Below are 23,186 nucleotides of genomic sequence, written 5' to 3' on the forward strand. Positions count from 1 at the left end.
CCCAAGTTTCTTATGAACATAACAATTGCATTAACTTTTTAATCTAAAGCACTTCTTTATGTATGTTATTTAGAGTTTCTATAGAAAAATGTATGTTTATATCATCAATACGATCGATTCCTTTATATTTTGCATAACTTTTACTGTAATAGTTATGTTTTGTCCCTTTAATATTTAAAATTTTGTTACTTCAAGTATGTAAAAGTTAGTAACGAGTTGTTAAAATCACTTTGTTTATGTAGCTACTTAAACCATTCCCTATTAGTTTTCCTAAACAATCGGAAAAGACCTTATGGTTTAGTTTCCAATCTTCATTAACAATAATGAAAATTATAAATCTGTACACCACATTGTTTTTTTAATTTCAGAATTTCAAAGTGTTCGCATAGAAATTAATAGTTTACAGTTTTATTAATTATAGAACCTTTACACACATACTCTTTTACTGAAACTTTTGTCTACAATCACCTCCTAGGATAAGTAATTTTCCACTGACTTAAAAATTATTATTACATAAATCTTTTAAAGTTTTATCGACTATTCTTAAAGCTTATTTAGGGACCATTACAGCTCCTTCAAAATAACTATATTCACTTCTAGTAATTTTTTTTCATTAGTTTCGTATTCTAAAAAGGAACTTTCAATTTTAATTCAATTTATTGTTTATCGAAATGTTCCATGACTTTTCATCTCTTTAGATAATAAAATATAAGGAATGCATAAAATATAATTTCGTATAATACTATGAATAATATTATTAAAAGTATAATAATTGAATATTTTTATTTAAAAAATACCAATTTAATATATCAATTTAATATAAGTTAAAGTAAATAAATGAAACTAAGTTAATATTATAAGATTTGTTACATATAGTTTATGTAATGAAATACAAGTAGGTGGCTGAAGAGAGTACTAGAGAGGGAACCTCAAAATTATGAGTGGAGCCTGAGGGGGTGAGAGTGGCGAGGGGGCTCTGGAAAGACATTATATTCTTACTGGTTTGGTTTATTTCCTTTAATTAAATCAATATTTGAACCATATTTCTAGGGGAGCTCGAAAGATATTTTAAAATTTAAGGGGGGAGGGTGTGGGAGAATTTACGTCTGCGTTTGGTCTTGCAACTATATTATATTAGCTACATACAGAGATCTATTTTATATAGTTAAAGCATTACACTTAAACACCCCACAACTCGTCCATAGATCCCATGTATTCCCCATCTCCCCCTACCACCTCCCACAGAAAAATGTAAGACTCCGTTGTTTACTTTTTTCGGCTCAGCTTACGTTTTATCTAGACTCTCCACTGGCTCCTTGGAATCAGTCTAAAACTCCCCATTGGCTCCATGTGGTCCCCCTGCATAACTATTTATCTCAGCCTTTTTTAAGTATACATAAGAGCATTTTTTAGCACCTGTGCAACACAAAAGGTGCAGCACGTACATATCAGGTCACTGTCACAGGGATATTAACTAGTGTATTCAAAAGTTTCTGAGTGTAGTATCTAGGTAAAACAGGGGCCGCTGTGATTAGATATGAGTGCACTATCTTGGGGACGTCATTAAACGTATACAAAAAGAATCGATTGCAGTTGTTGAGCAGCACATATATATGTCTCTGAAGTACCGTTATTTGCTTAACTTCATTGAACTTTTACATTTCAAATCTCTTTCTGGTCCATGATTACTTTACTCAAACATACAATTCTTGATTATCCACACATTATTTTTCTGATGATCTTTGATTGATTATCTTTCCACATTTTTTACATATTAGTTTTTCATGGTTTTTTTGAATGAACATACGTCTGTTAAGATGTGACAATCTTTAAAGTTACATATTTTTGAATTACTAAGAAATTTCTTGCTAAACAATATTTTTAATTTCTGATTTATTCCTGGATTCAATTTGATTCAAATTGTTTTTGGATTCTTACATCTTAATAAAGCAACGTATAATTGTCCGTAAGTGAATAAAGTTTTTTTAATATACAATCCTAGGGAATCGAAACTCTGTTCTTGTGATTTGTTGATAAACATAGAACATGCTAATGCAAAGGGAAACTGTTTCCTACAGAAGACCAAATGTAATGATAATGAGGTGCCAGTATTCAATATTATTCTAGGAATATAAATATTGCTTTCTTTTTTTCTCCCGTTATTATTTCTGCTTTTATATTATACTTCAATGATTTTGTTATTTTTAATCTTGTGCCTTTACAAAGACCGTCTGATATACTTAAAATTCTTATTAACAGTACTGTAGCATTTATTTTTAATTTTAATTCGTGTGGTCAAAGAATTTCTCTGATATTGTTTAAAAATTCTATTGAAAAATTAATATTTGTGTCATCAAATGTTTTATCAACTCCTTCGTGAGTCACGTATTCTGCTGTTGTGAAATAATTATCAGCCTGCATTGATAAGTACACGAGTAATGTCGTTATTTTGTCTACTCTATCTGTTAGTGGGGGGTCTGCGCGCAGAGCGCGTAGGGGGCACCAGCCCCACTAGTGTACATATATATATATATATATATATATATATATATATATATATATATATATATAAACATCCGTATGTTATATAGTTTTATTGACGAAAGTGAGGCTCAGCTACCCCGCTCTACCCACTTACCCTCAGCTCCCCCTCAATTCACAGTTATTTGCTCGTTTTTATGTCATTTTTGATCAAATTATGTTTGAATAAGCTCTCCCCTGCTCCCCCACTTCCCCTTAGCTCCCCCTACACCCTCCCCCCAATAAATCTTTATAAATTATATACTTTACCATCTGAAATGTTAAAAAATATATGTTATTTAGTACCCAAGTTATACTTCGTTTTTATGGTTTTTCAAGTCACTGATCACAGGTCTCCCTCTGTCTATTCCCTCCCCCTTACTCACTATATGTCTCTGATTGTAAATATTACAGTGTACTACGGATCCATCCTTATTATTAAGTGAAACCTTTTTTATTTTAAAATAAGTATTTTTTTCTTTATTTATAAAAGTTTTTTGCTTAACTATTTGATTAATTTACATAACTGAAGCTCTACTAAAATGATTTTTTGAAATAAGATTCGTATAGGAATGTTATTTAAAAAGACTAGAATAAAACTGTATTCATAAACTTATAATAAACTACCAAAAAACTATTACAAATTACCGATGTTATAAATTCCTTACCCAGACAAATCTCCTATTTTGAACTTAGATTTAAAAAATTCTGTAGTAGTAAATGGTAACGTTTTTTTCTTTATTAACTTAGAATTTTCTGCACTACTTTCACTTTTCAGACATTTTATGAGAAATTGTATTATAAAAAATTCTCAATTAGAAATTTAAACAAAATTTTTCTTAAGAGGTTAATAAAAATGTTATACAAGAATTTTTTAGCAGAACTTAGAAACTCAAAGGAAAGTCAGTAGCATGCAATCCACATCGTTTTTAGATATCTTTCAATACTTGAAAAATTATTAGTTTTGAAATGAAAAAATACATGAAAGTGTAAGAATTAAAGCAAAATAAAATTACTGGCTTTTTCAAGGTCTTACACGATCGTTACTATAGGTGCAGATGAATGTACATAGGTTTCATCTCCATTCGCTTTATTCTGTCGGGGTTAGCGTGGAGTGCTTGCTCATGCTAATGTTTCTTTGTACTTTATTTCGAAAGTGAGTTTTGTTGGTATATAAAAAACGCACAAAGAGTAAATTACCTAGATAAGGGACGCTGCACACCTTTTAATTGTTGCTTGATTCTGCTTTTCTGAACTCATTCTCAGCCAGCATCGATAATTACACGAGTAGTGTTGTCATTTTTGTGTACTTAAGTATATCAGTTGAACAAAGATACAATCAGTGAGTAGTGACAACAGCCATATTAACCAAAAAACCAACTATCATGGTATGGAAAACGGTTTGTTTCCGTCCTTTAAATAAGGACGCACTTTGAAATTCCTGATAAGTTCTTTAAAACATTTATCAATTTTAGGACCAATTCTTTACCTTTATTTAATTTAATCTTGTGGAGACTTTTTTTAATAGCAGCCATTGTGAAAGGCGCCTCATTACTTTTTAATTCTTTCAGACTTTTTAATACCGTACTAGGATCTTGCAGATTAATAATCCTTAGATTATATATTTTTACTAATCTATTTAGAAACTTGTCTCTGACTTTTAATTTCTTGTCTTGAATTGCATTATCACCTAGTTTTAAGTGAAGGAAGAATATTATCTAATTTAAATTAAAATCTGAGTTCTGACTTTACTTAATAGAAATTACCTTACACTTGTTATCATTAATCTAACTATGTTTAAAAATATTTTGCGTTTCTGGTCCAAATCTGTAGTTTATTTGATCATAAAGTATTGTTCAAAGAAGTTCAGCATTGCCTTTAAAAATATATCAGCCTTATTTTTGTCTCAAAAATCTTTTACTTTTAAGAGTAAGCAATGATTTTGTACGAAGATAACAAAGTCTCAGAATCATCTTGTTTATAGTATCAGTCTTGTACATTGCACATGGTTTGATTAAAATTTCTCAGCGCAATGATTATATATTCTCTTTCTCTGTTCGTCTATCTCCTGTGCTTCTGCTTTATTCTTTTGCCTCTCCTCTGCCACCTTTCTACTATCTTTTTCCTACTTTTTCTATCATTTTTTGAGATCTGCTATTGTTTTCTTAATTGCAGTTATTCTATGTTATTTTAAAACATTTACACGAAAATATAAATGGTCAAAAGCTAGAGGAGTAAAGGCATTGACATCAGCTGAAGATAAAAACTTAAATGTTTTACACTGTTAATTGTTATACACTTTAAATTTTAATTACAGTTTTTTGATGTGCTCAACGAAAGATTGAAATCTGGTTTATTTTCTAACTCGTTCTGACAGCTGAGCTCTCTTTATTTTACTGCAACCTGCCGTTTCTTTCTCGCCCCTCTTTCCAACAAATGTCTGTAAAACCTTGGCAACTCACTGATTTTTCTACTGGAAACTATCCATGAATTCTACTATGCAGCTTAGCACCACGTCTACTAACTGTGCAATCCTATAAAGAAAAAATCCCCAACTCACCGTCACTCTCCTTAGAGATCTTATCTGATTCCAAAGTCATCACCGAGATAAAAAATACACAGAGGTGATGAGCTGGTACCGATTACCGAAAAACAACGTGTGTATATGGAGCAGAATGGGAAGACAAAGTTCTTATTTAAAGCGTTTATACAAACAGGCTTAACCAGTATGATACAATAACAAAAAAGATGTGTACAGCACGACAGTTAGACAAACTGACTGTAGCGCTTGTTACTATTAGCCTTTAGTACAGACTTACGCGCATAGGTGTACAGCTTGTTGATGTAGCCATTCAATTTAACAATTATGTTGACATTGTAAAAAGTGGGTGGTGGATAGAAAAAATTGTAGAAGAACTGGCCCTCTCAGGTTTGTTCAGTTTGGTTAAAGGAGGAAATGGTAATTGTGCTCTATGCACGTATAAAATTACAGAACATCTAAAAACTTTGATCTCTGCTAAAGCTTCTCTCTGCCGTTATTTTCTATGTTAAGTGACTTTTATTTTATTTTCATTACTACAAGTTTTACTGGTACAAAGAATAATATATTCAAATTTTTAATTTGTTGGGTTGAAAGTTTTACATTTATATTTTTGACTCTTAATGAGTGTCTTTGAAAGAACATTTTTTGTTTTTAACCGATTTGAGATGCAAAAGTAGTAATTCTAGAATTTTTTTTCTATGTCCCTGTATTCCATGTTCATTTTTTATGAACTAATGATTAATATGTTGAATGTTTTTTTTATTATATTTTATATTTTTTACCTTTGTTCTCCAACTACTTTGTAATATTGGTTTTTTTTTCTTCAATAATTGTATACCTGTTTTTGCATAAGTTCTTATGAGTATATACTGACCCTTAGCCTTTTTAAATGTTGTTCTAATAGTTTACTTAATTATTTGTAAATCACTATATTTGTCATTCAATGATGTATAGTATTAATGACTGTTTTGCTTTTAATAACCCAATAGGAACTTAAAATTCTAAAGAAGTGATACATTTAAATTTAATTTTTAGCAGAAAAAAAATCAAAGTCGTGTTGTGCATTTTTTGACCATGTCTTTCGAATTCGTCAATTCATCGAATAGCTATAAAATCATATATTACTTATGTTTGTCTTACATTTACTAATTACATTCAATTTGAAAATATAAAGAATACCTATTTACAGGTGTGGTATGATGTTTGCACGCTAAAATCAGGGAAATTACGTAGCTGGTTTTTTAAAATACATTTACAAGACTTATTTACTGTTGATAACACTAACTTTATTGGCTATTTAAGATAACATCTTTGGTTCAACAATACTACACAAAACTTTGAATAATAATAATTAAGCTTTTTTATGAATGATTTTAGACTAAATGTTCCTTTCCTATTAGTTACAACGACAAATAGGATAATATTGGTATTTACATGGATCTAATTACATACACAGATGAAATTAAGTAATGAGAAAAAGACTCAATGCTTCATTTCCAGCAGTGATTGTACTGTAATATTTTGCTCAGCTTGGTTTCCCGCAGAAAAATGATATTAAAGAAGAAAATAATTATTACGCTGATCGTGGATATATTGCAGCTATTGTCATTATTTAGAGCACAGTAATTTAAATTACTTAATAGTATAATAAAGTACCGTAATGAAAGTAGCTAAGCCAGTAATGTAGTAATTAAATAATACGTTCAATGACAGTTGGTAAGTAATAAAAACAACGTTTAATAGTGGTACTATCATATTTTGGATTCATTTATGAAACAAAACAACGTTTCAGCTAATTGGACAGCGTCCCAGCCCTTATTAGGTAAAAAAATCTATGAGTAATAAAAACTCTTTACAATATTAATTTAAATAAATTACAATGAACGCAAATTTAATTATGTGTATAACATTCCTCTGATTCTTACGAAAGGGATTTTAAATCGTAATATAGTCCGAGTTTCAAATTAAGCGGCTTTGATACTCTGCACATACACAAATGACATCGTACACGTACGAAATACAATCAAATAAGAATTGCAAGCAGTTTTTTGTGAGAAACACATAAACAGTACATGTGTTCTTAATACTATAAATATAAGAGGCTCCGCAAATTATGTATATCAAGTTAATCCTCTTTCCTAATTGAGTTAACGAGAGACTTATAACAATTTTTTAATTGCTTTGTATCTTATTGTCTATTAATGTTATTATAGAAAAAATGTATATTGAAGATTTTTAAAATAAATATACAAATTTTTTCTATCTTACAACTATCCTCAAAGTTGATTAATTCATTTGTAAATAAAAAAATAAATACCTTAAAAAATATAAACAAGATTGACAATTGCAGTAAAACAAACAATAACTATAAACTAATTTTATCATAACCGTATATCCTCCAATTGCACAGTCATATTTAACATTATTGTAAAAGCTTCACATTGGTTTTGTACGAGTCAACAGTTTAAATCATGAGTTGAATTCAATACTTTCTTTTGGAAAGGATACAACTGAGCCACTCGATAAAAAAAAGTTGTCTACAACATACCACGTGCAAATTGCAACTGATGTTTAATCGGTCAAATATTAAGAGCTCTAAAATTAAAAATGGCAGAATACAAAAAAGACATAAGAAATAAGAAGCACCATCGGAACACAGCATTGAATTTACTTGTAACTTCAATTTTTACATAATAAAAATTTTAGACGTAGAAAAAAATTACAGAAAACGCGTTTTCCCAAATGACAAGTATATATTACTTCTATAATAATATTATTAAACAATAAGATACAGAGAAGTTTAAAAATTGTTATAAGTCTCTCGTTCAGTCAATTAGGAAAAAGAATTAACTTGATGTACATGATTTGTGCAGCTTCTTTTATTTATAGTATTAGGAACACATGTAACGTTTAGGTGCTTCTCACAAGAAACTGCATTTGATTGTATTTCGTGCGTGTATTGTGTCATTTGTGTATGTGCAGGGTATAAAAGTCGCTAAACTTGAAACTCTGACTACATTACGATTTTACATCCCTTTCGTAACAGTCAGAGGTATGTTATACACACAACTGAATTTGCATTTAGTGTATTTTATTGAAATTCGGATTGTGAAGAATTTTTATTACTCATAGATTTTTGTATCTGATGAGAGCCAGGATATGGTCCAAACAGCTGAAACGTTATTTTGTTTTATAAATGAATCCAAAATATGATATTACCACTATTAGATGATGTTTTCAATAATATGGTGGTTTTCATTAGATAAGTGCCATCGTCTCTAGGGCTACTTTGCAGCCCGATGGATCTGCGAAGCAGAGCTTGAGAGACTTGAGGTAGCCACGGTGTAGTGGCGCTTATGTGATAAACCTATTTTTTCTAATAACCCTAAAGTTGACTTAGGTTGAAGCATTAGGGAGACAACATATTAGCGTACATTGTTGACCCGATGTGGAAACGCCGTATGGACTAAGTGGGTAAGGGGGTGGAGTGTAGCCTATTGGTTATATAAAACCCGCGTATCAAGTCGGGATTGCTTGCCTCCAAGTGGCATTGGTGGAAAACACAGAGTGATCGAAAGTGATCTCTGTAGGTAGAAAGCACTTAGCGGGGTGATGCTTATACTTCAGGAGCGTTACCTTTAAAAACTTTACTCTTCAGCTCAATCCCAGTGATACTGGGTAACGAATGAGGAGTAAGGTACCGCTGCAAAAAGTTGAAAGCGTAGCGATGTACTGAAGCAGCGATGGCATCGAAAGAGCTCGTGACCGAAACTCATGTAGGTTATTAGAGAAGTCTAATTGACACGAGTACCTAGGATGGAGTGGGAGCCCTACCAGGTCAGCTCTGGTACCCTCTTCGTTTGATGTCGGCCTCTCGCGGGCAGGCGCTGATATAGTGGTAGGTTGACAAGCAAGGGATGTTCATTCATGTACATACGTCTTGCTACCGGTAGTCAATTCGGGTGGCAGAAGTTTAATTACGTGAATTCTAACGTGACTTCTGTCATGCCATCTCTCAGGGTAAAATCCTGTGATAATGATGAGTCGTAGTAACGTCTGTTAAATTCTTGTACGCTTGGAGTAATTGCTGTACTGCGGGGTACGTAATCTTTGAGTATATGCCTTCTAACGCAGAAATGCGCGGTGTGGTTACTGAATGGGTGAGTAACATTTTAAGTTGAATGCAACACGGTACTCGTAACTATGACTCTAGCAAGATAGCCTCGGTGTGGTGGCACTCATGTGATAAACCTATTTTTTTTAGCAAGGGCACATCATCCTCTCAAAAACGCCTGAATTAGAAAAATAAAATTTTCTAACCATAGGCATGTAGTGTAACTGTCTCTTTGTGCCCTTGAAATCACTTTAGACCTACGGGCAGACAAATTTTTTGTACCTTTTGCATCTAAAGTGATTTACTGGGCGAAAGCTGTGTCCACGGAAACAAAATTACACTTTGCACCCTTGGTAAGGAAAGCATTATACGTGACTCGGGCACTTACATATAACAACCGTGCCCTTTAAGCGCTAATATTTGTACTTTGAGCCCTAGACACGTAATGTACTATTTTCTGTTTTGTTGTTTAGAAGAAACTTTTATTTATTACCACATTGAATCTACATGAAGAAAAAGAATGTATTTACTGTTCCATCTGCTGAATTTTAGACAAGAAATTAAAAGCCACACTGGTCTCGGGCTACTCAATCTTTGCGTAACTGCGAAATAGCTTCGACTTCAGGTATCCCTATTAATCATAGCAGTAAGCTTGCGCCACAACGGGCTTCGCTTCCTTAAATTATCGTCACCAATATTCTCTTTGCATCTTTGTAAAGAGCCACCATCTTCTCCACATTTTCCCTTCGATGAAAGCGCTGGGATCTACGATGGATTCACTTATTGTGAGTAGCGCCTGTCCTTATTCCTAGGAGTACTGGTTCATTCGTGCCAGCCAGCACCTGTATAAGCTGCTCCACACAATCTGCATCATTTTCGCTTATGTGCTTTTTCAGTAACTTTTTGTGCCTTGTATTTCATTGATTGCATTGATCGCATTGATCTTCCAGCAGCGTGGTAGACGTCTGGCTTAGAATCTATGTATCAGAAAGGTAGCACTTCATTCTTCTCAGAGAGCATTAACTGGCTACATGTTCCACGTGTCCGCAATTTCAGCAGACCCCAGATTGGTCGATCTCGCTGAATTTTGTCGCAACGTGTGCAAAACCAATGCACCTGAAACAGCATGCACTCTTCACTTTGGGCTGAATTTTGTAGCTCACCCAACCTATCCTTATGTAATTCTCCTTCTATGGGACTGCAGTGGCCACTGCAGGTGCTTTTACATAGGCAACGTAGTTGCCCTTAATACCTCTGGACAATAATTGCATGGCACTATTAGGAGCCCCCTTGCCAACACCACCCTCGACGACTAATACTACCTCATCCCTCGTAATCATCGGATCAAAATTTACTTTGTTCTAAAAAATGTATATGAGTTTGACAGGGACTTTTCTAGTTTCTAGTGATTGTCGATACTTCAACTATTTTCTTTCAACAATTTACGACAAACCAATTTTGTCCATATTAATTCTCTCATATTTCCATGATTTTTTTTCTATTAATCTTTTTGAAAAACGTTACCATACTGAGATAAAAAAAAAACCTGCTTCTTGTTTTATAAATGGAAAAGTGATGGCCAGATTATTTCAAAGATTTTTGTTAACTCATGAGTTATAACGTATGGTTAATAATTTGTTTTTAAAGGGAAGTAGCTAACTGTAGAGTATTTGGTATTTATTAAATTATTCAGAGTATGACTTATTCTAATTGAGAAGTGTTAGCTACTTTTTTGTCTCGTTTGTGTTATGGATGTAAAATCAGATTCTTATACATTGAAGGGAGTTTTTAGAACTGGTTGATATTTCAAACAATATATCACTACTAAATACCTAAGTACAAATTGTTTATTATGATTTTATAATTTGCTGCAAAACAAAGAAAGTTCACCAGAAGTAACTTCTGTAATCCAAGATTTTAAGCATTCAATTGCATACAAAAAGATACGTTTCAGATTTTGACGACGAGATTTGAACTAAGTAAACATTTTTCTGGGGTTAGGGTGCTTTATTTTCTTAATATCAATTATAATTATACTATTGCGTTAATTTCTGACAGACAAATGTTAAAAAAAAAAAAAAAGTAATAATTTAATTTTTTCAAAAAAAATCAATTTTTTAGAGCTTTGAAGTTTTGGATAAGTTTCGAGATTATGTTGGACACTAATCGAAAAAGTCTCAGTGATAGAGTTCAGCCGATTGTCTAACAAGGTGTGCTTAAAAAGTGTAGTGATCTGTAATTTTTTGTCAGAAATATTTATTTATTCATTACTTTCATTATTATTTATGTTGTCTCCTACAAAATAGTACCCATTAGATACGAAATATTTGTGCCAACGCTTTTTTTTTCTGAAAGCACTTTTCATAGCCACTTTTTGGTGTAGCCTTGAGCTCTCCTAGTTATGTAGTCTGTATCCTCTTAATCATTGCAAATGTTTGTCCTTATTTAGACATCAGTTTTGGGCACAAAAAAGTCACATGGGACCGTATTTGAGCAAAATAATGGCCGAGGCTTAATTATGGAGTTGTTTTTGGCTAAAAAATCTTTCACAAGCAAGGATGAGTAAATAATAGCATTATTGTGATAGAAAAGCCATGAATTCTTTTTCTACGATTCCAGACATTTTCTTTGTATTCCTTTTCGCTAGCAGCACATTACTTTGATATAATACTGCATTTTTAACTTAAAAACATATAGTAAGAACTACCTACAAAATGCCACAGTAATTAAAGAAAACAGTGAGCAACACTTTCATTAACTTGGTGTCCTTTTTTTCATCTTGGCTCACCTAAGCTCCCCTATTGAGACGATGGGGCTATGGTATTGATATCATAGACATACACCTGTCATTTGTCACCAGTTATAGTTCATTTGGAGTAAATCAAGACCATCATTGATGTCTATCAACAGCACATGATCGATGATCATGCAACGGCTCTTTTCGTAATAACTAAGCAATTTTAAAACAAACTCCGTTGACACATGTCTTTTACCCCAAACGCTCAGAAAAATTGCATGGCAGTGGCCAACTATATAATTCAACAGTCTTCTGAAACAATTTTTCAATGCTTTAACGATTTCCTCTGTTGTTTATGTGCTTTAGTGTTCAAAAATACGATTGTTAATGTCATCTTTCTGGCCATCTTAAAAGAGCTCGTAGCACTAACAAACTTTTTTTTTACTCAGAACAGTTTCATTGGATGCCACTGTAAACATTTTAAGTGTCTTGGAGCACTAAATTTTTTATTTACACAAAATTTGAAATTTGATGCAAACTTTTGCTTCTTTGCCTAGAGCACAATAATGTTTACTGTTGCAAAGTATGACCACTAACGCAATGTTTCACTTTTTGTTTTCGGTGAGAAAAATAATATACGCATCTAGGGGAAAAATTTACAACAACTGCACTTTTCTGGCCCTTTAGATTGTACTTTGCATCCTACAGACTTCCCGTTCTATGGACAGAATAATGCAGTTCAAAAAAATAGATATTAACCCTTATTTAATGTAATTTAAATGAATTGTCATTATAACTCTATTCTAAACCCTATCACATTTCATATTGCAAACGTCTTTGTAAAGATAGAACTGTTTTTTTTATAAGTTATTCAATATCCATTTTTCAAAAATTCTTTAACACAATTCATGATAGTATATAGCTTCATTAACAATAAAAAATTTTCTATTTATATTAATTTTTTCGAAAAAAAAACCTCGTACTCTTGTATTCTGAACTTTTTGGAACTAATTGTCACAAAACTTTTAATGAATACGTCTCATTCAGCTCACTATTTCATGAAAGTAAGAAAACAAATCTGTTTGCGTTTTTTAAAAGAACATTAAAAGAGTTTAAATACATTTTGAGACAATTAAAAAATGCTTATTTGTATTCACTCTATATTTCAGGTTTGTGGTATGGCAAGTACGGAAATAAATGTTTACGAAGACTTAAGTTTAGCTGCTTCGAATGTGACAAAAACGCTTAATAATTTTCTGAACCACATTATGTTGGTTACTCAAGACAAACTTAGCGAAGAAACTACACAGGAACAAGCAATAGAAAAAATATTTTTTGCAACTGACAAACTTTTTTCTATTTCTGGTGATGCTGCAGAAATGGTCAGACAAGCTAGGATTGTTGGACAAGCAACAGCACGACTTATACAAAGTATTAAAGGTGATGCAGATAAGCGTTCCAATACAGAGCAACAAAAAAAGTTACTGGCTGCAGCAAAAGTACTGGCTGATGCTACTGCAAAAATGGTAGTATAAATATATATAAATACGTATACATATATTAAAGTCGTTAGATTATTTGTTAACAAGAAATTTAGATACTTTTCACCTCCTGTGTTCTTATTGCTCTTGCTTTCTTTTTCTCTTTAAAGTCGCAGTGTATGACAAAAGGAAAACAAAAGCAACTCAGTGTTTTTCTCTTTATTTCTGAATTTGTCTTTTTTTTAGGTACTATTCGATAAAACTTTACAGTCAACAAAAATGTATTAATTAGTGTTAATTCGTACTCGTAAAAGAATAAGTAAACAAAGCAATTTTTTGTACATTATAGAAAGTTTATGTTTAAGTTGTGTGCTTATCAGTGCAAACGCTGTTAGCAATTTACCAAGTTAAATTAAAATAAGTCCAGAAAGTTAAAAGAAGTTTCTAGCAAGTAAGATGTGGGATTTAGGACTCCTTACAAAAGCAGAACTTTAAAGCTATATATTTTTGACCTTGATTTTATTAAAGTCATATGATAAAAGATATGCAAATAGCTAATCCCCAATCACCTAACGAACCCCCCATGTACTATTGCTCACTTTTTATGAACCCCCTACTAATTACTTACAAGCTAAGGAAAAATTGAGTCTTTTTTATTTACAGCATTTTGGTTTAGACCCTCCACAGATATCCACCTAATTTTTCTGAGCTCTACCGACCTCTGGCACAATTTCAGTGTATTTTAGATGTGTGATATAAATAAGAGTAAATGAGCAGTAAGACCTTCATGTATGTGTTGTCAATAATGCATTAGCAAAAAATGTTTAAAAAACTAAGTAATTAGGAGAATTTTACTTTTTACTTTTTACTTTCTAAATGATCTTTTTTATTCACTGAACAACCTTTAACTTTAAAGATTTTACTAGAAACTAGATTATTTTAACTCCATATCTTTAATTCTTGTCACATACAGCATAAAATTCTTGAAAAAGAGCTGCAACTTGTAGGACTAAATTTAAAAATGCCATGAAAGACCTGTGTAGGAATTTATAGTTGTAAATGAGTCTCTTTCTTATACCACTCACAAACATGCCCTAATAGCTCAACTACGGATGAGTCAAGTTTTATTTGATCAGAAATTTTAATCTACATACCATAGTTCAGCTATTAAAATGGTAAAATGGTGCTTAAACTCCTTAACACACCAGACAACGAAAAACAATAGAATATGAAATAGTTTTTTTTTTCTGTGTATATTTCAGTATTTTGTAATATTTTAATTTTTTTCTTTTTTGAGGAGAATGAATTTTCTTATAAAAAAAAAAAAAAAAAAAAAAAAACAATCATTTTGGTAAAGTAGTGTAAAAAAGAACAAAATATAAACACTTACTTAATAAATATTCATAAAACCAGTGATGATAATGCATTCTTAATTATATTACGTAGTTATTCTTAAGTGGAATAAGCTTCTTTACATTTGAGTGAATGTTTTGAGTAGAAAAATATAAACTTATATGATAAGCGATTAAAGAGTACATAAATAACAAATATATTCAATTGAGCTTAACTGAGTAAAGCTGCATAAAAGCTAATATTAAAATTTTCTTATTAACACCTGCAAGTTAGTGGGTAAATTGTGTAGGGAGTGGAACATGAATATCCCAGCTTGTTTATACCCCTAGGCAACTTTAACAAAATCTGTCTATTTCATGTCCTAGTCGATTTCAACGCTGGGTGAGGAGATATTTATCCGAAAATTTTGTTTAAATAATCATATATAATCAAAGATGTTTTATACTCTCTATACCTTTTTCTCTCTTTTATATACACTGTATATACACTAACTGAAGTATATATGAATTGTATAGTTAAATATGTTAATCTCTTACCAAAGTATCCCTCACCACTCCTTTATCACCTCCCCACAAATAAAAGGAGAATTTGCCATTTTTCTAAATAATGACACCCATTAAATATTGGACTAAACTATAACCACCCCTTCACTACCCCTGCACAGCTATACTACACGGCTTTAAGAAAAAAAATTTATATAATACGACTGGCCCTCTTTTATCCGTGACGAAACGTTTATAAACAGTTACTTCAAAAATCTTTGCTTTTGAAGATAGCATTTCTTATCATAATAGACAAAATTATATTAATAGAGGAAAATAGATAAAGTTAACGTTAACCTATTATACACATGGGAGTACATAGTAAATAACATCTAAAATATCTTAATGTAGAGTGAATCATAAAAGAAACAATGTTAGAAATTGAGTGATTAAAAGGTTTTTAGTGCATCAAATTTTATTTTGCTTGTTAGCTATTAAGGCAATTTTTTTTTGTTTGTTAATATTATAACATGACTATGAGCCTACATTTCTTATAACTATAAAATAATAGAATTCGTTGAAATTTTTTCCTGTAAGCATGACTCTTTCAGCAGCCATCCTAAGTATACTCTTGAATCACGAATAAATAATTTTCTGCAACCCGCTTTTAATTACTAAAGTAATATAGAGGTTAAGATATGTTATTATCTCTATTCCAACATTACTTTTTTGTATGTTGCTTAAGCCGTCGAATAAAAAAATCATTAAAATATCTGTGTTACAGAAAATGCCCTTTTATTAAAAAAAAATGTATTGTTTAGTTAAAAGTATCTTTTAAAGTTATTTTTTTGTGTCCAAATTATTTTTTACTTCTTTTTTAATAATTACATTTTTTTCATTCTTGGATCTTAATAATGCTACATGAAGGCGAATATTGTAAAATAGAGGTTTTCTTAAGGAGCCTCCTTTGCCCTTGTGTCACCAAATGAGATGTACGTAATTAAGTAGTTTAGATTACGCCCACTCTAATGGAGCCCTCATTTATACTCTCAACTGAACAAAATATTGAGAAATTTATGCTTATGGTGGCTTGGGCGGTTAGTACCGTACCAAGAGTAGGGTGCCATAAGGGCCCCTAAAAAATCAACACTTTTCGACGGTAAATTTTTCAATAAATATAATTATTTTGATAAAACAAAAGTATAAGATCAAGTAATTGCCAGAAAAGTAACGTAAAATTATAACTGTGAAAATTGGGAAATGTTGTGAGGCAAGCCAGATAAATATTTCATACTTTTCTTCTGATTTTCTCTTAAGTTAAGTCGTTGACCCTATATTTTCAAGAATGTAATAGATTCTATGAAAGAAAATACACGAGAACTATTTAAAATTTTTGAGGTTAATCAAGTACTTCTAGAGTTATAGCCATTTTAGTGACAGTTCTCATAAGACTGCATGTTGAATTGGTGAATTTTTAGTAGCGATTTATGAAAAAATTAAGTCGTTGACCCCAGTATTTTTTGCATATTTTGTTGACATCATTCCAGAATTTCAGAGGTTATGATCAAGCCAATAAAAATCACCCAAGCCACCTTAAAATTATTTGTTTTAACTAGAGTGGTTATGGCAGACAAACTTAGATTAACGATTTGTAATCCTTATCAAAAGTATCAGATATTTTAAGTGCATAGGTGCTGTAAATTTCAACTTTATCTTTCAAACACCGTCATCAAAAATATAGGTAAGCAAACTCAAAGTTTAAATATTTGCCAAAAAAGGGACATTAAATTTGTAGGGACTTCCTTTTTCTACTGCTTCTTCTCTCTGGCTCTCTCTTTATAATTGTTGCACCACACACACGTAAGCTCACAAAGCTGGCCAATTGTTTTTTATCTACCAACACTGCTAGACGATTATGCCCTAAGAGGCATGTTGTAACTTGCTTTAACCAAGAATAAAGTCTCGTTATCGTTAACCAGCAAGACTTCGCATTTTCTTATCCTCCTCCTTATCTTGAATATGGCAGCAATAGGGCTTCCCATCAACCAGCTTTAATGACAATCCATTAAAGCCTTGAACTTCCACACTGGAACACATTAGTAGTGGGGCTGCCCAGTAACCAGCTTTGACGACAAGTCATTAAAGTCTTGAACTTTCACATTGGTGATCCTTACAAATACATCTTGGATTTTCTCAGTACATCCATGTCAAAAGGTACTTCTCGTGATACTTACACGAGAAAGGCAGCGATCGCCAGGCAACAGCTATCAAGAGGGCTGTAACAAGCAACTACACCTCGGGCTCTCTTTATCTCAACCTGGTTCATGGCACTCTCGGCGTTTTTTTTTTTCTGCATGTGCAGGCTCTCAACTCATTGGCCTTGCTTGTCACTGTACGTGCACCAACCTGCAGTTCTACGGCCGCACGCTTTTTGACCTAGACATCAATCTTATTGTAGTCTCACGTCAATGTTCAGTAGCGGCTTGTGCCTATTCATCTGGAGGTCATCACCTGGATCTTATTATTTTGGGCACTACTGTACAGATTTGTGCGTCTGAGTAACGATTTGTGTATCTACTTTCAGTCGAATTTTGTTTACATGAGCGCATTGTCTACTTATAAACTTACACAATACCTGCTACTATATCTATACAGCGTAAAGGACACTTTAGTTTCCAAGAATTGTTTGCTTTTGTTTCGTTTTGCCGTTTCTCGTTGTGATGTAACTTTTTGTTGAACTCTAAGTGGGCTTGACTCTTTTAGCCAACCTATATTATTTCTCTTTGGCGTACCTTTTTCTTAATTGTTTTTCTTCTCGTTTTTTTCTCTTTTTTTGTTTGTTATTTTGAAAACTTACAAAAACTTTTGTTGCATTTTCTCGCACTAAAAAGCTTTAAAAATTAAGTTATTTTTATCTTCCATTTTTGATTGCAGTTCATTTTTTTTTTAGTACATTACGTTTTAGCCTATTTCTAGCCAAACCTGTGCAAACCAAGCCCCTTGCGCAATTTATCTAACAGTGTTAGTTTTTTGGCAGCGCCTTTACTGCAGTATTTCCTGTAAGTTTTATTATTATTTTTTTGACATGGCGACACTTGACAGTAAAATTGCTCATCTCAGAGCAGCGCTATTGGCCACAAAGGCAAAACATAGTGCTTTTGAAGTCTTTTCAAAGGCAGTAGCCTCAACTGTCTCAGCTACACCAGGGCCTTAAGTAGCATCTTACCATGATCCTAAAATGTCCATCTTTCATCAAGTAAATCCTTATGGTTGGCTTGCACTGGAGATCGTGCTGGGTAATGCGAAAATTACTAATTCAGTAACACAAGCCGACTTTGTTGCTGACAAACTGGAGGGGATGCAGACTTATGCGTTCTCGAACTACTTAACCAAACATCTAGATTATCTAACCACTACGAGTTAGTGTAAAAACGTATTTTATATGTGTTTGGTGGTTCGTTGGAGAGGTGCCTCCAATAACTCTTGCGTAATCAGGTATTCCTAGAAGGTCAACCTTCCTTAATTATAAATCGGATGCATGCTCTGCAGACCAGTTCGGGTGATAAAATCCTATGGATAGTTTTTTTAGAACACCTTTCTCTTTATGTCACGCGGCCTTCTCTATACACAAAATTGAAGCCCTCTCTGAGTTGGCCCATGTCACAGATCACTTATATATTTACTTAACTTCCAATACTTCTCACGATTGGTCTGTCACTTTGCAGATACCTTCTGTTGACCCTCGTGTCTCGACTATTCAGTCTAAGGTCCCTCCAGTCAAAGTCCAAATCTCGTCCGTGGACGATAGAGCCTTAGGGATGCTTGAGCAACTTTCGTTAAACATGGACGACTAAAAGAAAACTCTAGACAAGATAGTGGGTAATAATTTACCCCGTTGAATCCATCGTCATTTTCGTTCAGGTAGCCAAAAGAATGATAATCGTAACGAAAATACGGGTAAAAGTTCCAAAAACGTCAACAACCAACTTTGCTTCCTGCATGCAAAATTTTGTGACAAAGCCTACCGCAACTGCTCATAGATTGCCTTATCACCAAATCCTCTGGAAAACTAACTTCTTCCCCTTGAAAGTGAGCTTTGAGTGCAGGAAGCAAGTCCAAACACTTCCACACTCCTGACTCGCAGTCTGGCCTGACTTTTTAGTCAATGCCGGAACTGAAATTCCCTACTCTCTATCACAAATTCTAGCCGAAGCCAAGCCGACTAGTTTCAAACTCTTCGTAGCTAACAACTCGGTCATGAGAACACTTGATAAGGAAAACCTGACTCTAAATCTTTGCCTTAAACGTCGATTTTCCTGGAGGTTTCTTTGTGCTGAAGTCCCAAGCCTAATTTTGGGTGCGGAATTCCTTCACTTTTTCGGGTTCATTATCAATATCCCACAGAATCATAGATCCTCGTTTCAACACTTTCTCTATTAGCTATCTTGAATGCGTCAACTCTCCTGCCATTAGTCTTTTTAAATCTGAATCTAATTTCTGTAAAATTCTTAACGACTTCCCTGAAGTTAAGGGTAAAAAGCCCTCATTCCAATATCTGCTAAGGATGTCTTCCATTATATAGAGACCAATGATTCTCCTGTCACGGAGCGCACAAGACACCTCGATTCCGAAAAATGTAAGGATGCTCAAGATAAGTAAAAAAAATTGGTCAACGAGGGTACTTGCAGATACTCCAAAAGCCCCTGGGCCAGCCGGACTCATTTGGTCCTGAAAAAAGATGGCTCTTGAAGAATCTGTGGTGATTACCGTCGTCTTAACGCGTGTACCGCCCTAGATAAATTTTCTGTTCCTCATCTACACGACTATGCCATACAACTCCTTAGCAAAAAAGTTTTCACTTAATTAGACCTCTATTGTGCCTATTACCGAATCCCAGTCGCTCTGACAGATGTTGTCAACATCGCAGTTATTACGCCCTTCAGACTTTTTGAATATGTCTTCATGCTTTTTGGCCTTTGAAATGATTCTTAGCAATTCCAATTTTACGTAACTCACAGTCTCAGTGACTAAGACTTCCTCTCCGTCTACCTTTACGACATTCTTGTCTTTTTTTTTGACTCCTGAGGAACACAAAAATCATTGTCGTACTGTACTTGACCGCTTGAAGCATTTTGGCCTCAGACTCAATGTGCCAAAGTGCGAGTTTGGTTAGTCTGAAATAGTTTTTCTTGGCAACCTTATCGACCAATATGACTCTCGGCTTTGTCCTGCAAATGTTAAAGCTGTTGCACATTTTCCCAAACCTGAGACAGTAGCTCAGCTCCACAGGTTCGTGGAACGAGTAAGCTTTTACAGACGCAGCCTTCCTCATACTGCCACAGCACGTCTCATTTTCATGCCTACATTCGTGGCACTAAAAAAAAGACCAGACTCTGATCTTTTGGTCTTCTTAAGCCAAACAAACCTTTAAAAAGACCAAAACCAATCTCAGCAATGTCACACTCTTAATTCATCTGGGAGTAGATGAGCCTACGCGTCTCATTACTGATTCTTCTGAATATGCTATGCACACCACTCTTGAACAGCTTCTCAAAAACTCCTGGCAGCCAGTAGCCTTCTGCTCTAAAAAGTTCTCAAACGTTTAGCTGAAATATGCTGTTTACGACAAGGAACTTACAGCAGTTTTTGAGGCAATCAAGCACTTTAAGTATTTTTTTGGAATGCAAAAATTAAAAATCGTTACTGATCACAAGCCTTTGATCTTTGCCTTCAATCAAAAAGCAGACAAAGCTTCCCATCGTCAACGATAAAAACTCTGTTTTATCTCTCAATTCATGACTTCCATCGAACACCTCTCCAACACTTTCAATATCATGGCAGACACTCTTTCTCGCATTGGTATGATTCGACTTCCTACTGACCCCGAAATGTCAGAGCTTGCTTAGCATCAGCAAACTGACGTAGAGTTCAAATCGATTCTCAAATCGTTCAACTGCTCACTGAATCTCAAGACTGTTGAACTTGGTTACAACAAGATTATCCTTTTCTGCAATCTCACTGGTAAAATTCTAAGATCATTCATCCCTTAATCATTGCGCAAACGCATTTATGATATAGTGAACTCTTTGTCACATCCAAGACCCAGAGTTACTGACCATTTGATACGTCAAAAAAACGTGTGACCGAATGTGCATGTGTTCAGTGGACAAGAGTGTAAAGGCATTTTTCAAGTACAGGTAAATTAAAAATATACAAGGAAAATAAAGAACTCAACAGATTGACAACGAGTAAATATTAAAGATAGAAACAGTGTAAATTTTGAGTTAAAAAAGAAATAAAAAGATTACGGGAGAGTAAGTTTTTTTAACAATTTTGAAAAACGTGCTGTGTATACTAAAAGTAGCCAAAAGCGAAAAAGAAGATGACAAGATAGCGGACGATACTAAATTCATGTTACCAATTTTTAATTGTAGTAATTATAGTTTGTGGAAAAAGACAGTATAAATGTATTTATGGTTCAGAAAATGTGAAGATGTCATTAAATAAGAAACAAGGAAACAAAACAAAATAGAATCAGCTTAGGAAGACAAAGATTTGAAAGCGATGAATAAGTTATGTAGTGCATTAACTGTAGAGCAACTTAAAGTGATACATGAGAAAACAATCTCATATACAATTATTTCGAAATTAAACAAGTAATACTTAAAAGGAAGAACAGTAATGCAAATATAAGTGAGAAAAAAATTTGATAAAGCTTAATTGAGTGGCTTTGAAAAAAAAATCTAGTGATTTTTTGGTCAATTTAAAAAGATAATAATTAAAATGAAAAATGCTAGAGCAACAATTAATAAAAAAAACCAGTAAACAGTGGATGCTTGGATATCTAAGTAAAAAATAATATTTTTTTAACATTATATGGTAGATAATATAATTATAAATATGAATATAACTTCCATGAAGCGATACTGTGTACAAAGGTGGTGCAATTATTGTTAGAATGAGTACACCTACGTTAGTTGGGCATGGTTTCAACTAATATCTTAATATTTAGTAACTGAACAAATATAAACAATATACTATAGTACAATACAACACAAACAATATGGAGGCTGGCCAGTACAAGACTGTGCGCTTTGATCGAATCTTCTGATAGTTTTAAAATAACTACCTACTGCCTACGCTGATAACATCTACAAAGTCACGCTTACATTTGTCACATTCACTCACACACTTATTCCTAGTCCATATTTAATATCTGAAGTATAATTTTATCTCAAAAACTATCCCAAACCATCCTGTGGTACCGATTTTTTCCATAGCATAGTAGCACATGCCAGTGAATGTCATTTCAGGACATTCGTCACACATAGATTTTTTGGAGAGGTATTATAAAAGCATTAGAAGTATACGAAAAATACCATAAAAAATATTTAAAAACATTACAGATCATTTAACTGTACCATCTTTCACATGATTAATTTTTAAAATTTGCAATTTAACATGTATCTTTACAGAAAAATCACCTAAAATAGCATTTATAAGATCTGTATAAGCCCCCTAATTTTTGTTTGTATGAAAGATTACTAACAGATAAAGCTGTTTTATTTCAAAATAGATCTACAATTTTTTTTTTTTTTTTTTTAATAACACAAAAAAAGTGGTCAAGTATGCGTAAAAACTAGTATTTGAGTTCATTCATATGAGAAAAATAATTTCCAGCGTTGCTGTATATATTTGCGCTCCTCCAACCTCTCCAAATTTTGAGCAGAACTTTTTCTGCTAACTATGTGATAACGTCCTTAATTTAAAAAATAATCCTAATCACAAAGAAACAACTGTAAAAGAAGCAAACACGATAAAAATTAATTATTGTCTTTATACAATACGGAAATTTTTTTTTTTAATCATAAAAACCATGAAAACATGTGAAAAGTTGCATAAGCAATTATTTATATAAGAAAAAAAAAAAAAAATTAATGATGAGTGAATGAATGGT

General features: G+C 32.9%; 1 protein-coding gene across 1 annotated transcript in view; it reads left to right on the plus strand.

Moving 5' to 3' along the window:
* Positions 1-23,186, plus strand: part of LOC106637206 (Talin_middle and talin-RS domain-containing protein rhea) — a 912,483-nt gene that overhangs the window by 493,451 nt on the left and 395,846 nt on the right. The window contains exon 9 of the mRNA XM_089595075.1: positions 13,083-13,439. Within this exon, the coding sequence (XP_089451201.1) occupies positions 13,083-13,439 (357 nt within the window). The remainder of the gene's footprint in view (positions 1-13,082; positions 13,440-23,186) is intronic.

The sequence above is a fragment of the Copidosoma floridanum genome, unplaced genomic scaffold (genome assembly GCF_036245765.1).
Source record: "Copidosoma floridanum isolate Cflo_tuat_1 unplaced genomic scaffold, Cflo_Japanese_pri ptg000024l, whole genome shotgun sequence".
NCBI lineage: Eukaryota > Metazoa > Arthropoda > Insecta > Hymenoptera > Encyrtidae > Copidosoma > Copidosoma floridanum.